Source organism: Engystomops pustulosus, chromosome 10 (genome assembly GCF_040894005.1).
Source record: "Engystomops pustulosus chromosome 10, aEngPut4.maternal, whole genome shotgun sequence".
NCBI lineage: Eukaryota > Metazoa > Chordata > Amphibia > Anura > Leptodactylidae > Engystomops > Engystomops pustulosus.
The window spans coordinates 45427278-45445460 of NC_092420.1; the positions used below are offsets into that span (position 1 = coordinate 45427278).

Consider the following 18183-nt stretch of genomic DNA (forward strand, 5'->3'; position numbering starts at 1 on the left):
AATTTTCAATAAAATGTCATTACAGACACTTTATAGCTGATCATTGCAGCCTGGGACTAAATTAAAGCATCCAGAGAACTCTGTCCTAGTAAGAAGTTCCTTACCCCAAAGTGCTGCAGGATAATTTGCATAACTAACTTTAAATTAACCCCTTAAGGACACAGGGTATTTTTGCTCATTTATCGCTCTCCATCTTCAAAAATCCATAACTTTTTCATTTTTCTGTGTACAGAGCTGTGTGAGGGCTTATTTTGTGTGTAACAAATTTTAATTTCCCGTGATATTATTTATTACTCCCTGCCATGTTGCAGGAAGCCGTAAAAAAATTCCAAAATGTGGAAAAATTGAGAATCCAAATAACACCTCTACTTTATTCTTCGGTTCGGTACGATCGCGGCGATACCAAATTTACACATGATTTATTGCGTTTTAATACATTTTCAAAAATTAAAAGAATGTGTACAAAAACTTTTTGCCATCTGACGCTAATAACTTTTTCATACTTTGATGCACAGAGCTGTGGGTGGTGTCATTTGTTGCGAAATGAGCCAACGTTTTAATTGCTATAATTTTGAGGACTGTGCGACATTTTGATAATTTTTTATTACATTTTTTATGTCATGTAAAAATGTGTAAAAGTCGCCTTTTGGACATTTGGGCGCCTTTTGCCGTTCCGGAGGTCACCACCGTCAATAACCGTCCTTATATTTTGATAGATCGGGCATTTTGGGACAGTTCTAGGGAAAGGGGGGTGATATGAACTTTTAATCTTATTTTTTCACATTTTTTTTCTTCACTATTTCTTAGACCATCATTAACCCTAGATGGTCTGATTGTTCCTACCATATGCTGCAATACAACTGTATTACAGTATATGGCATTTATGCACACTATACATTACAATGAGCCACAGGCTCATTATAATGGATATGCAGAAGCCATTCAGCCTCGGGTCAAACGAAGACCCGAGGCTACCATCGCAACCAATCGCTGCCCCCCGATGATGTGCGGTGGAAAGACAATCGGAGGTAAGATGGCGGCGCCCATGCGCCACCATACTTAAAGTGCCGGCGGCAAAAAAAAGGGTAACACCCGCGAGCGGTGCAAGCACTGACCGCAGGTGTTAGCGATGGGTCTTTGCTGCAACATGCAGCAAAGCCCATCTCTGTATGAAGAGGGCTCAGCCCGTGAGCCCTCTTCATACACCCTTCACAGCTCCGTGGCGGATATATCCGCCATGGAGCATGAAGGGGTTAATAATCTTTCCGTGGGAAATTTTTGTAGAAATAAAACTTCTTATTATGACACATCAACCGTCACTAAACTGTTGGTAGAGGTCATTTAAGTCAGGGACTGTCTGTGTACCATATATAAATACTTATTGTGCATTTACATATTATATATACATACATATTCTAATATAACTATGTGTAATGGCTTCCCATGCTGTGTACAACAAGAAGGCTACTCCAAGTTTGTTTTTTTTTTAATTTTTAAGCCTTGGCCTCAGCACATATGTGCCATTTGTGATCTTCTCTTAAGTTACAAGCCATGAAGAAACAGCCAATAGCTGCAGCAGGATGAAATGAGAGGCATAGGTTTATTTTTTAATTCTTATTTTCTTTTCTATTGTCTAAGTCTAACAATTCATTTTTGTGGCTTAATAAATAAACCACAAATCCTGAATATATAAGCTGTGTGACAAATTCTAGAACTGTAGGAATGGTTTGTCTCTCTCTGTGGAGTGAATGAATCATTTGCTTTCCTTTGAATGGAGCAATAAGTAACTTCTAACGCGCATCTACGCACCATTTCTTGGAACATATGAAAGCTGGGCGAAAAAAGAAAGACAGCAGAATATTAAACAGAAAAAAGTACCAGATGATGTCTGCTTACAAGATACTCCTTTGGCAAGAAATCCTGTCCTGGTCTTACGGAGAGAAACAAAAACACAAAACCTTGACAGCATTGAGCTATCGTTCTCTGCACAGGACGCTGTATTATATCCAACATCGAATAACACAATGTGCACACACACACACACACACACACATTTAATCCAGAAATACTCAATCCAATATCTTTGGAAAACAAGGACCAAACGGATGCAACCAAAAATAAAAGGCTCCACTCCTCTGATGTCACAAAGAAGCTTTGTTACTGCGCCATTTGCAGTTAAAATGCCATGTCTGATAAGAAAGACAGCGACAACAGGCCTTACCTGGGTGATCAAAGTTGAATTGGCCTTTGAGAGCTTTACTCTTCTGCTCTGCAGTCAATATTTGATAGAAACTGTCCTGACTGATCATAACGACCTGCTTCTGGCGATGATCCACCTCATTCTGTCCCAGGAGCTGCACGATTTTTGAGCATACAGACGACTGTACGAGAAGAAGAGAGACTTAAATTATATAACTGTATTACACGACTCTCTAAAAGCACATACATAGACATTCATTCTCTCATTCCATTCCTTCCAATACTATCTACAAATCAACTTTCAGGGTGGCGTTTGCGTAGAAAAGCATGTATTTTACATGTTACCATTTTGCTGGTTTGAAAGAGTTTCTTGGTTACTGGTAGTGTAAGCAACTGTGAAAATGTTAACACAGTTGTGTACAATTTCAAACCACTTTAACACACAAAAACCCACTTTGCATTAATACTGGCTCGGTATGTACCAGTTTTTAAGAGTCCAACATGGAAGCTGTCATCAGCAATAGACAATATTCTGGTAGTGGTTTATTAGGCTGAACAGCGCAACACCTTCGAGTTTTTGTTTCTTTCTAGGTCCAGTGTGATGGCATCATCCAGAAAATCAAGAAGGCGGAGAGTTTAAACACCGAAGTCAGGGTGGGGAGCTGAACGCTGCCTCCTTTGTGATTGACATCATGCATCGGACTTCAGGAGATTTGGTTAGTGAGGTCTTTGGATGCAGGGCCAGGATTTACAGTGAAGGAGCTTTCTGAGGAAGAGAGAGCTTGACTTTAGTGTTAAAATCTCTTCCTCCTTAACTTTATATAACCAATATTCATCTCATTTCAAAGTTGATTTTGTGGATAAAGTTGATGGGGTCATGAAAAAAAAAAAAAAAAAAAAACGAAGGTGTTCAGCTGCTTGTAAACAGCTGCTAGTGGTTTATTAGGTTCCCTTTAAACCAGGTAAAATGCATGGTAACATGCAAAAACGCATACATTTGCCTGTGTGTGACCACACCCCAAGGACAAAACTGTAGGAACTAGAGGGGGTGCAAAGGCAAGACAATTACAGAGTAGCTAACATCCACTACAGGAAACAGAACCAATTGCTGGCAGCTCTGAGCCCCCTCCATTTATGCACATACAACTGATAAGCAAGGTGGTCAAGTGTCAGCCCCCCAAACAATCAACTGCTAATGAATTATGAGAATAAACTACCAATAGTTCTAGGAAATGTATGTATGTATTTTACATTCCCAGGCCTCTAACTGCTGCAGTCCTTAAAAATAGCAGACACACGGAAGAAGCCATTGGGGTTCATGAGGCATCGCTGGCATCAGTCACATAATGGACCTGTGGCAGGGTTGCAATCAGCATCATAAAACAACAATACACACAGACATTTGTCTATGAAGATCAAAACTCAAAAAGAAGTGTCATTGTGTACTGTGAATTAACTAGTGTAAGCCATCCGCATCCGAGGGCACCGGAGAACAGCAGCTGGGGAGAAAGTGACGCATAGGCCCTATTGAATCTTTTGTAGCACAGTGATAGTTTTCATTTTTATTCATCAGGAAAACACTGCGATTTACAGTACAATTTCCTGTTTTTTTTCCCAAAGTAGCAACACTGCTCAAGTAAACACTTTCACCGTTTCCTCTCAAGCAAGATCATAACCACAGAACAATACTAAAACCGGAATTTTCAACAAAAACAAACACGGGGGACAAGGAATCCAGAGATGGAACCTCCAGCATGCTTTTCAGCTCTGCTTGTGTAAATGGAACAAGCATACATCGAGAAGAAGTCAAAACCGGTGTAAAATGTCAAGTAAAGTGTGGTGGTTCAATTAGTCCTTGCATCATATTTCTGCATGATGCAAGGATTTCCAACCTGTGGAAAGTGGAGTGCAGCCGGCTGACATGCCCAATTGTCCAGTCCAAACAGAAATAATCATCATGAAAGTAGAATAGATATTAGCAGTATATGAGGCGAACACAAAACGCAGCAATACTACATTTGACCAAACCAGATCTAAAGTGGTCCTGACACTAAAAGGTTAAGTGTCTGCTCAAAGGGGATCAAACAGCTGAGATCATAAGAGAAGAATTCTTCATCTCAGGGATACAATCGCTTTATTTAACTCTTGGAGACTTGTTACATTACCCTTAAGGGTGAAGGCACACGTGGCGTTTGGAACACATTTTCGGCCCGATTTAAGTTATTCCTTTTTTGAAAACGCATCTGTTTTTGACAGGTTTGACCAATTATCTTAATTCAAACTTGTCAAAAACTGATTCAGGGACACTACCCTTCAAGCACCATGATGTAGCTTCCAATATGACTTATCACTCCTCAGAAAAGAGAATTTCACAGTATTTAGTACAGCAAAAACATCAAAATGATAGCAACATGTGCTGTGGTAACACAAAAATACAGCAATGCAGACAGTAAACAAACTGAGGCAATAGACATTGGGCAGGAAGGCTGCATACCACAAATTTGTTACAGGAATGTGCTTCAAGGCTATATACACACTTAAATCAAGTTGCCTAAGCTTATACAGGAACATACATCAATTCATCTGGTATCAATTCTGTACAAATGTAAATAACGCAACAAAGTGTTCCAATTTGGCCATTGTTAAAGGAAATATAGCAGCTAAAGTTTGTGAGTGGGAGTTGCAGCTCACTGACATCACCACTGCTATGTAATGGAAGGAGACTTCAACTATTAAATATTTCTAGTGTCTAGTTTGACACTGAACAGAACAGCTGATCGATGCAGGATACCAAAATGTGTAAATCATAATTGTCTGACAGCATGGTTCAATCAACGAAAAGAAATACAGTACTTATCCTCCAGCCCAATATAGCAGTATACAAGATCAGCACATACAGTCAAGGACTGATGAGAGCTTTTGCTTGAAATTTGTCAGTCTGAATTACAAAAATTAAAAACACACAATGGGGCACATTTACTTTCCCATCCCGTCGCGATCTGACGAGGATTCTGGTCTGCCGCGATTCACTAAGATCGTGTGTCCAATTTCCTTTATGTGTCGCTTCCCCGCTCAGGTCCGCCAGAGTTCACCATCTTCTTCCCGGTGTATGTGAGTGCATGGCTTGTGACACAATTTTGAATCAGGCTTAGTATGAATCAGTCGGGTTGTCTGGCGGCCACGGCAGTTGGCACAATCCGATTGCGTGCGCCAAAAACCCAGTTAAATGCGCCACAAAACAGAAAAAGTCAAGAAACCCGACGAAAGTGGACCCTTAGCAAGTGTTTCCCAATATATACTAAAAGCTACTAAATAGAGACTCTATACATATACAGGCAGTCCCCGGGTTATGTACAAGATAGATTCGTGGTGGTAGGGTCTGTAGGTTTGTTCTTAAAGGGAACCTACCTATAAAAGGTAGATCGGGTGGTAGGTGGATCAATAGGACGTGAGGATAGCCACATTCTCCACAGAAGTCATGGGAATAGGTGTACCCTTAATGACCGACGTAGATTCCCGATAGGGCGGTCATTAAGGGGTTAAATGGTTTCTCCTCCCTAAATTACTATACTTATTTGAATGTAGAACATAGGAAGGCCAAAGAGAGCGCTCCGAGTAGTATTATTGTTAAAATTATTGGTAGTATAATCAAGGATGAGTTGAAACGAGGCTCACCAGATCTAGTGGTGCTAAATAAGGCACAACTCTAAATAAGGGTGTGTTGGAACTGGTGTCGATGTCTCCAGGTGCTGCTTACGGACAGGAATCGTCAAAACTCTGTTGCCACACCGGTCAGGAATCACATTCGGTAGGTGAAGTGGATTTATGTCACAGCTGGCGCACTCAGGTATTCACGAACATGAAAGGGGGATGGTAATCGAATATTTTATTTGGCATCTCTAAAACACAACCAGTTTCCGAGTCTAAAATGACTCCTTTATCAAGTGGTATGAGACAGGGGAACATAAAAAATGCATTGGGGAAGGTGAACATATGTATTATACAGATCGTATACAGACCAATTCGTTAACCAACTCTAATAATAGTATACGGTTAGTATATTGAAGATAAAAAGTTTGTTGGGATAATTCATTAGGTTATAATTATAACGAGAAAAAAGCTATTTTGAAAGAAGTGTTTGTCACATACTAAAAGTCAAATTAAAAACATAATATTAATAACATATATGCAAGTACACATTCATTTTAAATAAATAAGGGAGCAGTCCATAAAGTTACACATATACATACACAAATCCATATGGAAGAATAAATACATTAGTATATAAATAGAATCAGCAAGTAGACGAATAAATTAAGCAGGAAACGAGGTAGAGGGTGTAGTTACATACAATGAATGAATGAATAAACAAAAATTTAAGTGAGGAAAAAAGAAAGGTATTGGGTTAATAAGTCCGAAAAGTTACTTTCCAGAGATTGAAGCGGTCATTTCCTTCAGGGACGTTCTCAATGGGCGTAATAGAGAAGACGGAAAATATTTTTGAAGGTGCGTAAATCAGTGTTTTATATACCCTTTTGTAGTGTTACATTTATGGCTATTCTTGGGCCGCATGGGCACTCAAATAGATAACTAAAGTTGAGGAACAGTTCATGAAGGTTTTTATGGGAAACACTTCATTAGTGGTAGTACTACTGAACGTTTTTGCTTAATTCCTTATGTTGCAGCAACATTTGCAACTGGAAAGGCCGCATCTGTAGCTTCCGGTGAGTTCTGGGAGGACGGAGTTTCTTGGATTTTTCGCAGTTTGCTGGGGGCTAGACTGTTCTTCAGAGTTTTTGCTTCGGTCTTCTTGAAATATGTTTGGACAGATAGGGGTCGTTGAGAAAGACGGACCAGTGTCTGTCCAAAAGTCTTTTGAGGTGTTGGTGTTCACTATTAAAGGTGGTGATAAAGTTTATATCAGAAGTTTTTTCAGTGGGGTAGAGTTGATGTTGTGGGTGGTAGTAGCAGTCCTCCCGAGAGAGTTTTTTGGAGTGTTTGTATGCGGAGTATCTTACTGTGTTCTGAACAGTTCTCCCTGATACAGCAGAACTGGCTGAAATGGATATTCTTTTTCCATTTGACATGATGGTTGCTTCCGTAGTGGAGGAAACTGTTCAGAAAAGAAAAAAAAAAAAAAAAAAAAAAAAGGTTTTTGTATGGATTTTACCATCTTTCATGTCTAGTTGTAGGTCCAGGAATTCCATTTGCTGGGTTGAGTGCAGGGTGAAAATGAGCCCCCAGTTGTTAGAGTTGATAGTTGTCACAAGTTTAGATTTCTTCTTCAGATCCATTCCGGATTATTAAAAGATTGTCCATGTATCTTATATAAAATTATATTATTGCTCCATTTACGGTTACTTTGGATATATTCGTTCTCAAATTTGCACATGTAAATATTCGCGTAACTGGGGGCAAATTTTGTCCCCATAGCGGTACCGCGAGTTTGTTTAAAAATCTTATGGAACGTAAAAGATATTATGGGTTAGGATAAAGTAGATGAATGCCAGAATGAATCGTTTCTATTTCAGAGGTAATAGTGGATAGCGGCTCAGGCAAAGACCTACCTTGTCTAACCCTTTGTTATGGGGAATATTTGAGTAAAGTGCGGATACGTCCAATGGGACCCAATGGTAGGGTGGTTGCCAGACAATATCCCTAAGTGCTAAGATTATGGTTGTGGAATCTCGGAGATACAAGTCGAGTTGGATGACCTATCTCTAAGTGCAGATCAACATAGTGGGAGAGGTTGCAAGATATTGAAGAAATGGCCAAAATTATCTGTCTCCCTGGTGGATTTTTGAGGTCCTTATGGACCATAGGAAGATGATAAAAGATTGGGGTCCTAGGGTTGGTGATCCATATGTAGTCTTTCGGATTTTTATAAGCATTTTCCAGCAGTGATTTCAACTCCTGTGCATGGTTTTCTAAAGGATTGTTTTTCAGAACTTCATAGTATTCAGTGTCGGACAGGATCTTCAGATCCTCTGTTATGTAAACTTCACGGTCCTTGATGATTACTACTCCTCCCTTATCTGCGTTCCGTATGCCGACTGATAAATTAGTTATGAGGGCTTTCAATGTTTGACTCTCAGAAATTGACAGGTTGTGGAAGAATTTAATATCTGCATTAAATCGATATAAAAAAATTTCGACCAAGGTCGTAAAGGTTTCAATATTGTTATCCTTATGATGGAGGGGATAAAATGTGGATTTAGGTTTCAAGCCACTTTCTCTTTACGGAGGTTCATCTGGTTCTGTTGTTCATCTGGTTGCTTCCAGTACAGGGTTGGTGGATGTATCAAAAAAGGATATGGACTCAATATTTTGTATGTTATGGGGAGTTTTCTTAGGTAGGTTAAAGTGCCTGGTGAGGGTCAGTTTTCTTATAAATGATTGGAGGTTGATGAATAATTGAAATTAACTAAACTTTGAGGTCGAACAGTATGACAGACCTTTGTTGAGGAGACTGGTTTCAGACTTACTTAGCTGGTAGGTGGATAAGTTGAAGATTTTTACTTCAACTTTTTGTTCTTCCTTGGGTTTTGCACTAGAACTATGGGTTCTAGTGGAATCTGGAGAGTGTTGCTCTGCTGGCGATTTTTCTCCTATTTTTCTTCCTCCTCTGTTGCCTTTTCTGGATTTTTTTCTTTCTTTACTTTTTACTGAGCCCAAATGAAAAACAAATAATGATGTCTACTTTCTTGTTTTTTTTTTTTGGGGGGGGGGGGGGTGTCTGTTTGATTTGTGTCGATTCTTGTTATAATTACAGCATAATGAATAACCTCAAACTATTTTTATATTCACTATACTATCCGTGTACTATTATTAGAGTTAGTATAAAATTCCAATTCGTTAACTATGTAAGTCTCATACCACTTGATAAATGGAGTCATTTTAGACTCAGAAACGCATTGTGTTTTAGAGATGCCTAATAAAATATTTGATTACCATCCACCTTCCATGTTCGTGAATACCTGAGTGCGCCAGCTGTGACATAAATCCACTTCACCTATACTTATTTAAGACCATTCCGATTTAAGTTCCAATTGCAGTGCTAAACAAGCTTCAATCGATGTGCTTGGGGTTTGTGTGGGGAGGCATGAGTCATTGGATTTCTAAATCAGTTTTGACTGCAGGAGTAACCAGTGGGGGGATTAGACCTAATATTAAAGTCTTCAAGGTCGCCACATGGTCTAAGCTGCCTGCATCTAACAGATGGGCAGAGCTTGAAAAACTTGTTTGCCCCACTACAACCAGCTATCCTGATACAGAGTCCCCCCCACCTTTTATTCATCATCAGAATTATTAGGTCCTATGCAGTTTACTGGCGATATCTGGCACAAATGTAGGATCGTTTTTAATTAGCCTCATGCAATCTCTACTCACCCCCCGATATGATTTATGCAGGCATTCGGATGCTATGACCATTTGCTTCAAAAGAAGAGAATTTAGAACTCGAAAATAAAGAATTTTTCAAAATTTGCCAAATTTCCATTTTTTTTCCATAAATCTCAAAATCCCCTGGAATCTTATAGCGTTCTAAAACTATAAGCACTTATAGTGACACAGGGAATATTTGAAAAATGGGGCCGCATCCTAGAGGCCAAAATAGGCCCGAAGGGGTTAATAACTTTGGTTTACAAATGGACACTTTACTTTAAAAAAAATATAAAAAATTGGTGCATAAGTATGGAAAATATTTCTCTGTGGGAAAAATATTCAAGGAGGAAGAGAAAATAGTTTCACCTAGATGTGGAAAAACAACACAACAACTTTATAAATAAAGGACATGTGCAACAGCACAGGAAACACATGAAGGATAACAGAACCGGCACCTGAACTCTTATGCATCACTTAAGAAAACAGGATTTCGAATAGTCTTTTGAGACACTACATTTGTATATGTCACTACATGTAATACAGCAGCTAAAAGGTTAAGTATTTCTTCACTTGCATCCTCTGTCTGCACAGAAAGGTGGAGGGGACTAAAAGAGCTATAATGTGAAGACTTGACCTAATTCCCCAAGGCTGCTGATAGCAACACAGTTTAATGTGACTACGCACAATCCAGCCACACCTAATTTATTACAACCAGTCTCAACTACATCACAGGCTGCCAAAACAGCAACGCCACTCACTCCAATTACACAGCTACATCACAGACTGGGCTAATAGATGCAAGGAAAATTAAACTTAGTCAATGATGAATAACCTTCTACATTTCTAAAAAGGCTTTTAAAATTAACACTTTTAAATCCTGTATTATAGGATCACGGCATGTTGTCTCTTAAAATAGGATAGGACACTACAGCTCTGCGGAGTTGAATCCCGGCTATCTGAGCCTGAGACTTGGCATGGGTGTGCATGTAGCTTTAAACAGGTATTCTCAATTCTGGTATTTATGTTCAATCATTTTTAAAGTCAATTTTTAAATACAACTGTAAATAACTAATAATCATGTTTACAGTATAAACGACATACACAAACATATACAGGTTACAAAACAGAATAGAAATGTATCTCTTCACAACCATGAGCAGGCCAGATATAAAGGAGTATTACCATTGGGATTTCTAGGCCTATCAAGTTTGTGGATTTTGTGACGTACACAATCTGGTGGACACCATATCATCCCAAATATGACCCGATGGCTAAGTAGTAGGGACGAGAAGAGAGGCCGCCCTGACCTGTTCCGCCAATGCTGGACTGTGAGGTGGGTTTTGGGGAGGCATCTCTTGGTTTTGCTATGTGAACAGTATTACAGCATAGGTCTGCCAGGTGTGAGCATTTAAAAGTATTTGAGGGCCATGAGGAGAGTAAATACAGAGACATGCAAACAAGCACAATTAGAGGATCCACAGGAGGGAGGGATGGCACACGGATGGGGGGAAACAACAGGGGTACTTAGGGTATAGGCAAAGAAGGTAGCAGAAGAGGAGATTTTCCTGCAATTTTCTGCAGAGGCCATGGAAGGAACGAAAAATGTTATGGCTATGTAGCAGTCTGGGGATCTGGACTCAAGAAGTCTTGGAATAGTATCCAGGGTTGTCACAGTTTTATGAATTGCTCTGAGGTGTCTGAGATGTCAGCAACCACTTCCTCCATGCGGTAGATGTGCAACATTTCTTGCGCTCTTTCAGGGATGGTGGGATACACGGTCGAGCGCCATTTACGGGGGATTACCTACCGTGCAGCAATAAGGGAAAATCTTAGACTACGTATTTGTTTTCCAATAAGCCCTGAGAGCATGGAGATTAAGTGATTTCGGCGTTCTAGCGGTGATTTGCCCCACGAGTGACTTCAAAGACCTGGTTCCAGAAAGGAGAAATTGCATGACACCTCAGTCTGTGCCGCATCTCCAACACGTGTCCTGGACCGATGGGTAGATAGAGTGCAGGAGGGTCGGGACTCTATACCACCTAGAGAGGATCATATAATTCCCTTTCCGTGCTGAGTTAGCTACAAAAAGCCAATGAGTGAACAAAAATGCCTTATCCCCATCCTCAGCAGAAGGTGTAATGTACATGTCTTTGGTCCAACCAGTCAAATAAGGCAATGCTGAGGTATCTGATTCATTCAGCAGGAAACTATATATTTAAGATACAATTGAGATGACATCTCAGGATGTTTACAAGTACCCTGAAAAATAGCAGTAAATTTAGATCGGGAACTGTTGTCTGTTTTGCTTAATGTCTGGAGCAGAATGTGAACTTTATCCAAATTATATGGAACTGTAGACATCTTCATATAGTCTTGGAAATTATACACACAAAAAAAAAAAATAATAATACTGTGTATACTTGAGTATAAGCCAAAGCACCTAATTTTACCATGAAAACTGGGAAAACATATTGACTAGAGTATAAGCTTAGGGTGGAAAATGCAACAACTACTCTTTAAAGGGAACCCGTCACCAGGGACCTAATTTTCACTAAAGACAGGTTGCAGAAGCCCATTACACCTGCATTGCATATCTGCCTTTTCTAAGCATTTGCATTACAATATAATTTTGTGTTTTAACTTACTCTTGCACCCTGACAAAATCCTGGGGTAGTCACAGGGCTGGGCCCCCACCTTTGTGCTTCTGTACAGCTCCACCTCCTGCTCCTCCTCAGAGGTCACAGCCTGGTGAGCTGACAGCAGTGGGGGAGGGACAATCTGTACAGGAGCACAAAGATGGAGGCAGTCTGCAGCTCAGACAAGTCACATGTTTTTTTAAATGCATCCAAACCAAAGCCCAGCCTCTGTGACTAACCCAGGATTTTGTCAGGATGCAAGAGTAAGTTATAACACACAATTATATTGTTATGCAAATGCTTATTAAAGGCAGAGAGGCATTTTTGTACTGCAGGTGTCATGGGCTTTTACAATCTGTCTTTAGTGAAAACGAGGTCCCTGGTGACAGGTTCCCTTTAAGGAGGACATGTCACCCTAAGGCAGTGGTCACACATTTCGCTAGCAGTCCGTTCATAACGTGACACTAGCGCACAGAGGGAAGGCCTCGGCCAATCGCATATGCGTTCCCAGAGAAACGCATGCGATCGGGTTATCGGATCATTATGGCAGGAGAATAATAATTTATTTGTGGAAACTCTTTGTAGCTTATATGAAAAATTTTAAATAAAAGTTGGTAAGAAGAACTTCTCTGGCATACCCGCAGAAATCAAAGTGGACCCCCCGTAACGGCAGACTGTAAATGCCTGGAGACTGTACGGAGAGGTCTCGGTGGTGAGATCTCACTTGGTGGCCTGCTTCAGAAGCGCCAATTCTCGGCCACAAAGCTCCTTTCATGCGCCATGCACAGCTCTGCTCCAGGTCCCGCTGCCAGTAAATAAACCAGCGGGCGGTGCAGGGCACATGGAGGAGAAAAAAAAATGCTGGTAGAGGGGGTGGGGGACAGGAGGAGAGACGAATAAGGAGAGAAATTGAGCAGTATGGCCCTTGGATCAGTAAATGTTGCACCCTCTCATACCTCTTGTACCTTTCTCCTCATAGGCTGTAAGCTCTTTTAAAGGGAACCTGTCACCAGGAGACCCATTTTTAGCACTCCCCCAGTCCCCACAGAGCATAGTACATACACTGCCAAAGTGTTTTTGTATTAAAAATAGGTTTTACAGAAAAAAAGATATGTTATATTGTACCTTTCATTAGCATCTGCTGTGTGACTAGGCAGTTGCCTTTTGGGAGGGTCTGGAAAGGAGCAGTTTCCCCCCACCCTTGGGGAACATCTTCTCCATGTGACATTTTCAAATATATGAAAACGCCCATCACTGGGCTTAGCGACGCCCCCTGCTCCTCTACAGCCAATCCAAAGTGAGGGGAGTTATTCATATATTTGAAAAGGTCACATGTTTCCCAAGGGTGGGGGGGAACTGCTCCTTTCCAGCCCCTCCTTATTGGCAACTGCCTAGTCACACAGCAGATGCTAATGAAAGGTACAATGTAACATATCTTTTTTTTCTGTAAAACCAATTTTTAATACAAAAACACTTTGGCAGTGTATGTACTATGCTCTGTGGGGACTGGGGGAGTGCTAAAAATGGGTCTCCTAGTGACAGGTTCCCTTTAAGCAGGGTCCTCACTCTTATTGTTACATATGACTTTCAATAATTTGAATTGAAACTCATGCATTCTTCCTCTTCTTCATACCATCCCTCTGTCAATTAACATCACAGAAAGTTGGGAGAAAGCATGAGTGTTGAGGTGAGGAGACTGGGGCACAGCTGACCGCCAAAAACTCACCACACTTTACTGAAAGAAAGCCATGAAATGTGAAATTAAATTTTATTCACATGGACTATTTTGTATAGTTTTGAGCACAAGTGTATAAAATGGACATAGAATTGGAACAGGTACAGAGGTGAGCAACCAAGACTATTATGAGGGGGAGGGGATAGAGAAACTACGCCAGGTCGGATAATGTGAAGTAAAGAATGCAGGCATGGGGCAGGAACACCTCGTGCCTGTCCGCCTACCGCGCCCCCTCCATGCCCAGGTGGTGTGTAGCTGGCGTATTCGTGAATTTTAGAAAACCTGCATAGAAGGGGGGGGGGGGGGGAGGTTGAAGGAAGACCTCATTAGAATGTCCAAATACCTGAACAGACATTACAAGGATCTCTCCAAAAGATCTTTTATACCTAGGCCTGTGACCAGGACAAGGGGGCATACTCTAAGTCTAGAGGAGAAGCGGTTCTGCCATCGCCACAGACGGGGATTCTTTACTGTAAGAGCAGTGAGACTAGGGAACTCTCTGCCGCAGGAGGTTGTTATGGGGACTCTATAAACATGTTCAAGAGAGGCCTGGATGCCTTTCTGGAGAGCAAAAATATGACGGGTCATGGTGAAAAAACATTTGCTTTATTTAGGTTGGACTTTATGTACTTGCATCTTTTTCCAGGCTTATGTAGTATGATAATGTACTGAAATGATTCAGAAGGCTGACAAAGACATTGTAAAAGTCAGCACAGCATAGGCTATTGTAACCTGCCACAATATAAAAATGACATTCCTGGTGACAGGTATCTTTCAGCCTTGAGATTCCTTGCTCACTATATAGCTACTCCCATCTACTCTGAGTGACTGTTATATTCTTTATCAAGAAGTTTTTACTCAGATCAGAGGGGAGAAGGGTTGTGGAGCAGCTCTTCAAACTAGGAAAAAAAAAAAAAAAAACCTACTGGAGCTGCAATGCTGGATTAGGTTCACTTTTTCTATTCCTGCTTAGTGGTAACACAGTTCTCCACCAAGCTTGACTTGATATACTACACCATCGAGCCCATAGTTTTGGGTCTGGAACTCACAACAATATAGTCAACTATGGGCAGTGGTAGGTTTGTGTATTAAGTGTCAGCCATATTTCACTGAACACGCCAGCCTTCTGGATTCTTCTTGTGTTGCCTATGGTAAACAATATTCTCCATTTGTGATTGAGCGCAACTTTTTTTTTCTTCCAGAAAAAAGAGCAGTAGGGCTTATTTGTGAAAAGAGTTTACATTTGGGGTTGCAGTCCTCCTGCATTTATATTACAGTGTGTTATCAGGAATTCTATGTGTAAGTAGTGTTTCTTTTGTTATTTTAGAAGGTTATTACATATATATTTTCTCTCTCAACGCCCATTTTCAATTATATTCTACATGATTGCAGCAGCCATCTTGCCAGCATTCATAGATTTGCTTTACAATAGCCATGGGAGGCCTAGAAACCCCCCAACGAATGCCTTATTTATTTTATTGGTCACTTGCAATTTTATATACAGTGGAGTTTTCTGTGGCATACAGGGTGGGGTATACTGTGAGTGACAGAATAGTATAATTGTCATCAGGGAGCACGGCATGTAACTGGGGGACTGGCATCCAATAAAGGCCTCGTCTATGTATATATGTAATACTACGGGGTCTTCAAGAATCCCAGGTGCAGAAATGGCCATCTTGTATATCAAAATGTGGATTGTCTTCACATGGCTGGCACCTGTGATTGTAACAGGATGTATACAACATCTCACTGCAGAACTAGGAAGATTTTGCAATTGTGAATTCTATCTAGGGACAACTCCCTCTACAGCATCTGTAATTAAATTTTTTTTTAACGACGATAAATGCAACCCACAAGTAGCTGCTAAGTGAATTTCTGAAGTCACAGATCTCCCACTGTCGTGAATAGGGAAGGTCCGACCCCTGCAAATCAGAAAGTTCTCTTCTAACCAGTGAAACATGCAAATACGCTTAGGGCGCTGTCCCACGTTGCGTTTGCAAACAAAACCACGCCCACCGTTTCTATAGCGTTTGGCATAAAATTAAAGCGAAACACTGGAGGCTCGTTACTAGTCACAGGCATTTTCATAGATATGCCGATGCAATTGGGCCACGGTCCGCCCCGGTGGGCATGGTTTTGCCTGCATTTGCAAATGCAACGTGGGACAGCGCCTTTACAAAGATTTTGCAATTAGGCGGCCTTAATTGGCAAAGTCTCGGTAAGGATTACTCTTACTTTCCAACCCTAGTCAAGAACCACTTTGCTACACTGTATTGAAGAGACACAACAATGCTGAAAATGTGCTGTCTACAGTTGGGAATCAATTCTTTATGGAATAGATATACTGTTTTGGCTTTAATCCCACATCATGTCATTAAACATTGAAAGCCATGCTTGGTTTTATGGGGGCTACCTTATAAAGGTAACAAAAAGTAGCATTGCTTTCCTAATTCCCATCCTGAAAAACTTATTTGCATATTTAAAAGAATACCCTGGTTGAGCACCAATGGCGATAAGTCTCCACACACCTCCAAGTAGGCCTGAATTGGCAAAGTCTCTGTAAGGACAATTCTTATAACCCAAAACTGTGGACAAGGAATACCACTTCAACTTGAGTCTGGGCAATTAGGTTTTAGGTCCTGCCCCAGCTTAAGTCATCACTGAAGCCTCAGCCATCTTTTGTCATGTTAAAAAAAAGACACCAACCAACTTCCACAAAAAAAATTTTTCTGAAGGAATATCGCAGAAGTGTGAAGACAGTGAGAACGGTAAACGCTCATCACTGCATGTCGCACATTCCCGGTATGGATTACTCAGAGGCCCTTCTCCACAGTTGTCCAGCACAGCCACTGCCGCCCAGAGCACATGTTGTGAAATGAGGAAATAAAACCTGATCCATGACGGGAACAGCATATGGAGACATATACCCATGCACTGAACCTACACCTTTAGACCATGTAGGGTTAACCAAATCCTTGCTCGACCACAAACGGTTAAGCAGATCCTTCTGAGGACACCGGATGCAGCACACGTTAGCAGCCGGGCACATTTCCCATTACAGGTTCATGGGGACAGTGTCGTCATATGGCGGGGTTCTCTCTATTTTACAGACTGGCTGTTTATAATTGTAGAACGCTTTTTTCAAATTCGATATAAAAAGGAAACTTGTTACTGGCAGAATACATAATAAAATGGACAATATTCAGGATAATGTGCCCACTGTGGCAGATTATATTGGTTCATGTATTGAGCTTTGCCATCATCACCACAAGAAAGATGACATGACATAAGAGATTGCACAATCCAGTCTCCAATCTGCTACGCGCCGCCACACTCCAGGAAAGCCCCTTTGTTGCCCGGTGACCTCTTCCCATTGTTTCCTGGGACGCCGCGACTCGTCATTGTTGTGCGGCGTACAGACCACGCGTCCATGTGGCGCCAGTAATGACAGCGCTGAGCGCCCACCATTCATCCCGCTCCTCCATGATAGCCAGCAGCGTGCCCGGCTACCCAGGCCTGCTCGCCCGACACACTGGCAGCGCCCGCACTCTCTCACACTCACTTTTCCGCTGGCCGTGCCCCCGCTGACTCCGATCAGGAACGGCTGCCCGTTGTTCGGCGTGTGCTCGGGCAGTGCTTGCTCGCTGTCCCCGGCCATGCTTCCCCGAGTAATCCCTCCCTCCAGTGTGTGTGTGAGAGAGTCACGTATCTCAGCTATGAGACTGCCTGCTCCTCCTCTTCATGATGATGCCCTCATCTCTTATTTGAGGAGTCAGTGGAGGCTGGATCTAGAGCAGTCACTGTGTGCACCCCATACACCGGGTGGTCGGCTCGGTGCCAGGCCATTGCTGTTTTTGGCACTGGGGATGTGGCTGCCTGTGATCCGCCTCTTCCCGGAGATGCCCGGGTACCGTACTGGCAAATTCTGGGGGCACCATGGATATGATTTATTACGGGAACACATAAATACTATGTTAATAAGTAAATTGTTAAATAGTTTGCCCTATAAACAATTAAAGGAAATCTATCACCTTTAATATGCTGGTTTAAACCAAGCATACCTGCTGCTAGCTGAGTCCATACTGACACAGGATATTTTCTTGATAATCCCATAAATAAAATAACTTTTGAAGTTATGCAAATTAGTGCTGGGCACTCCTGTGCATGTTATACAGTGCGCTCTGGCTGTTTCTAATTACGCATGCCTACTGCATGCTGTATCTTCTCTTC

At 41.4% G+C, this 18183-nt stretch overlaps 1 protein-coding gene across 1 annotated transcript in view; it reads right to left on the reverse strand.

Annotated features, from left to right (window-relative positions):
- UCK2 (uridine-cytidine kinase 2) overlaps positions 1–17708 on the reverse strand; it is a 32878-nt gene extending 15170 nt beyond the window's left edge. Inside the window, exons 1-2 of the mRNA XM_072126876.1 lie at positions 17516–17708; positions 2222–2381 (exon numbers count right to left, since the gene is read on the reverse strand). Coding sequence (XP_071982977.1) covers positions 2222–2381; positions 17516–17611 — 256 coding nt within the window. The 5' untranslated portion in view covers positions 17612–17708. The remainder of the gene's footprint in view (positions 1–2221; positions 2382–17515) is intronic.
- Between the last annotated feature and the right edge of the window lie 475 nt (positions 17709–18183).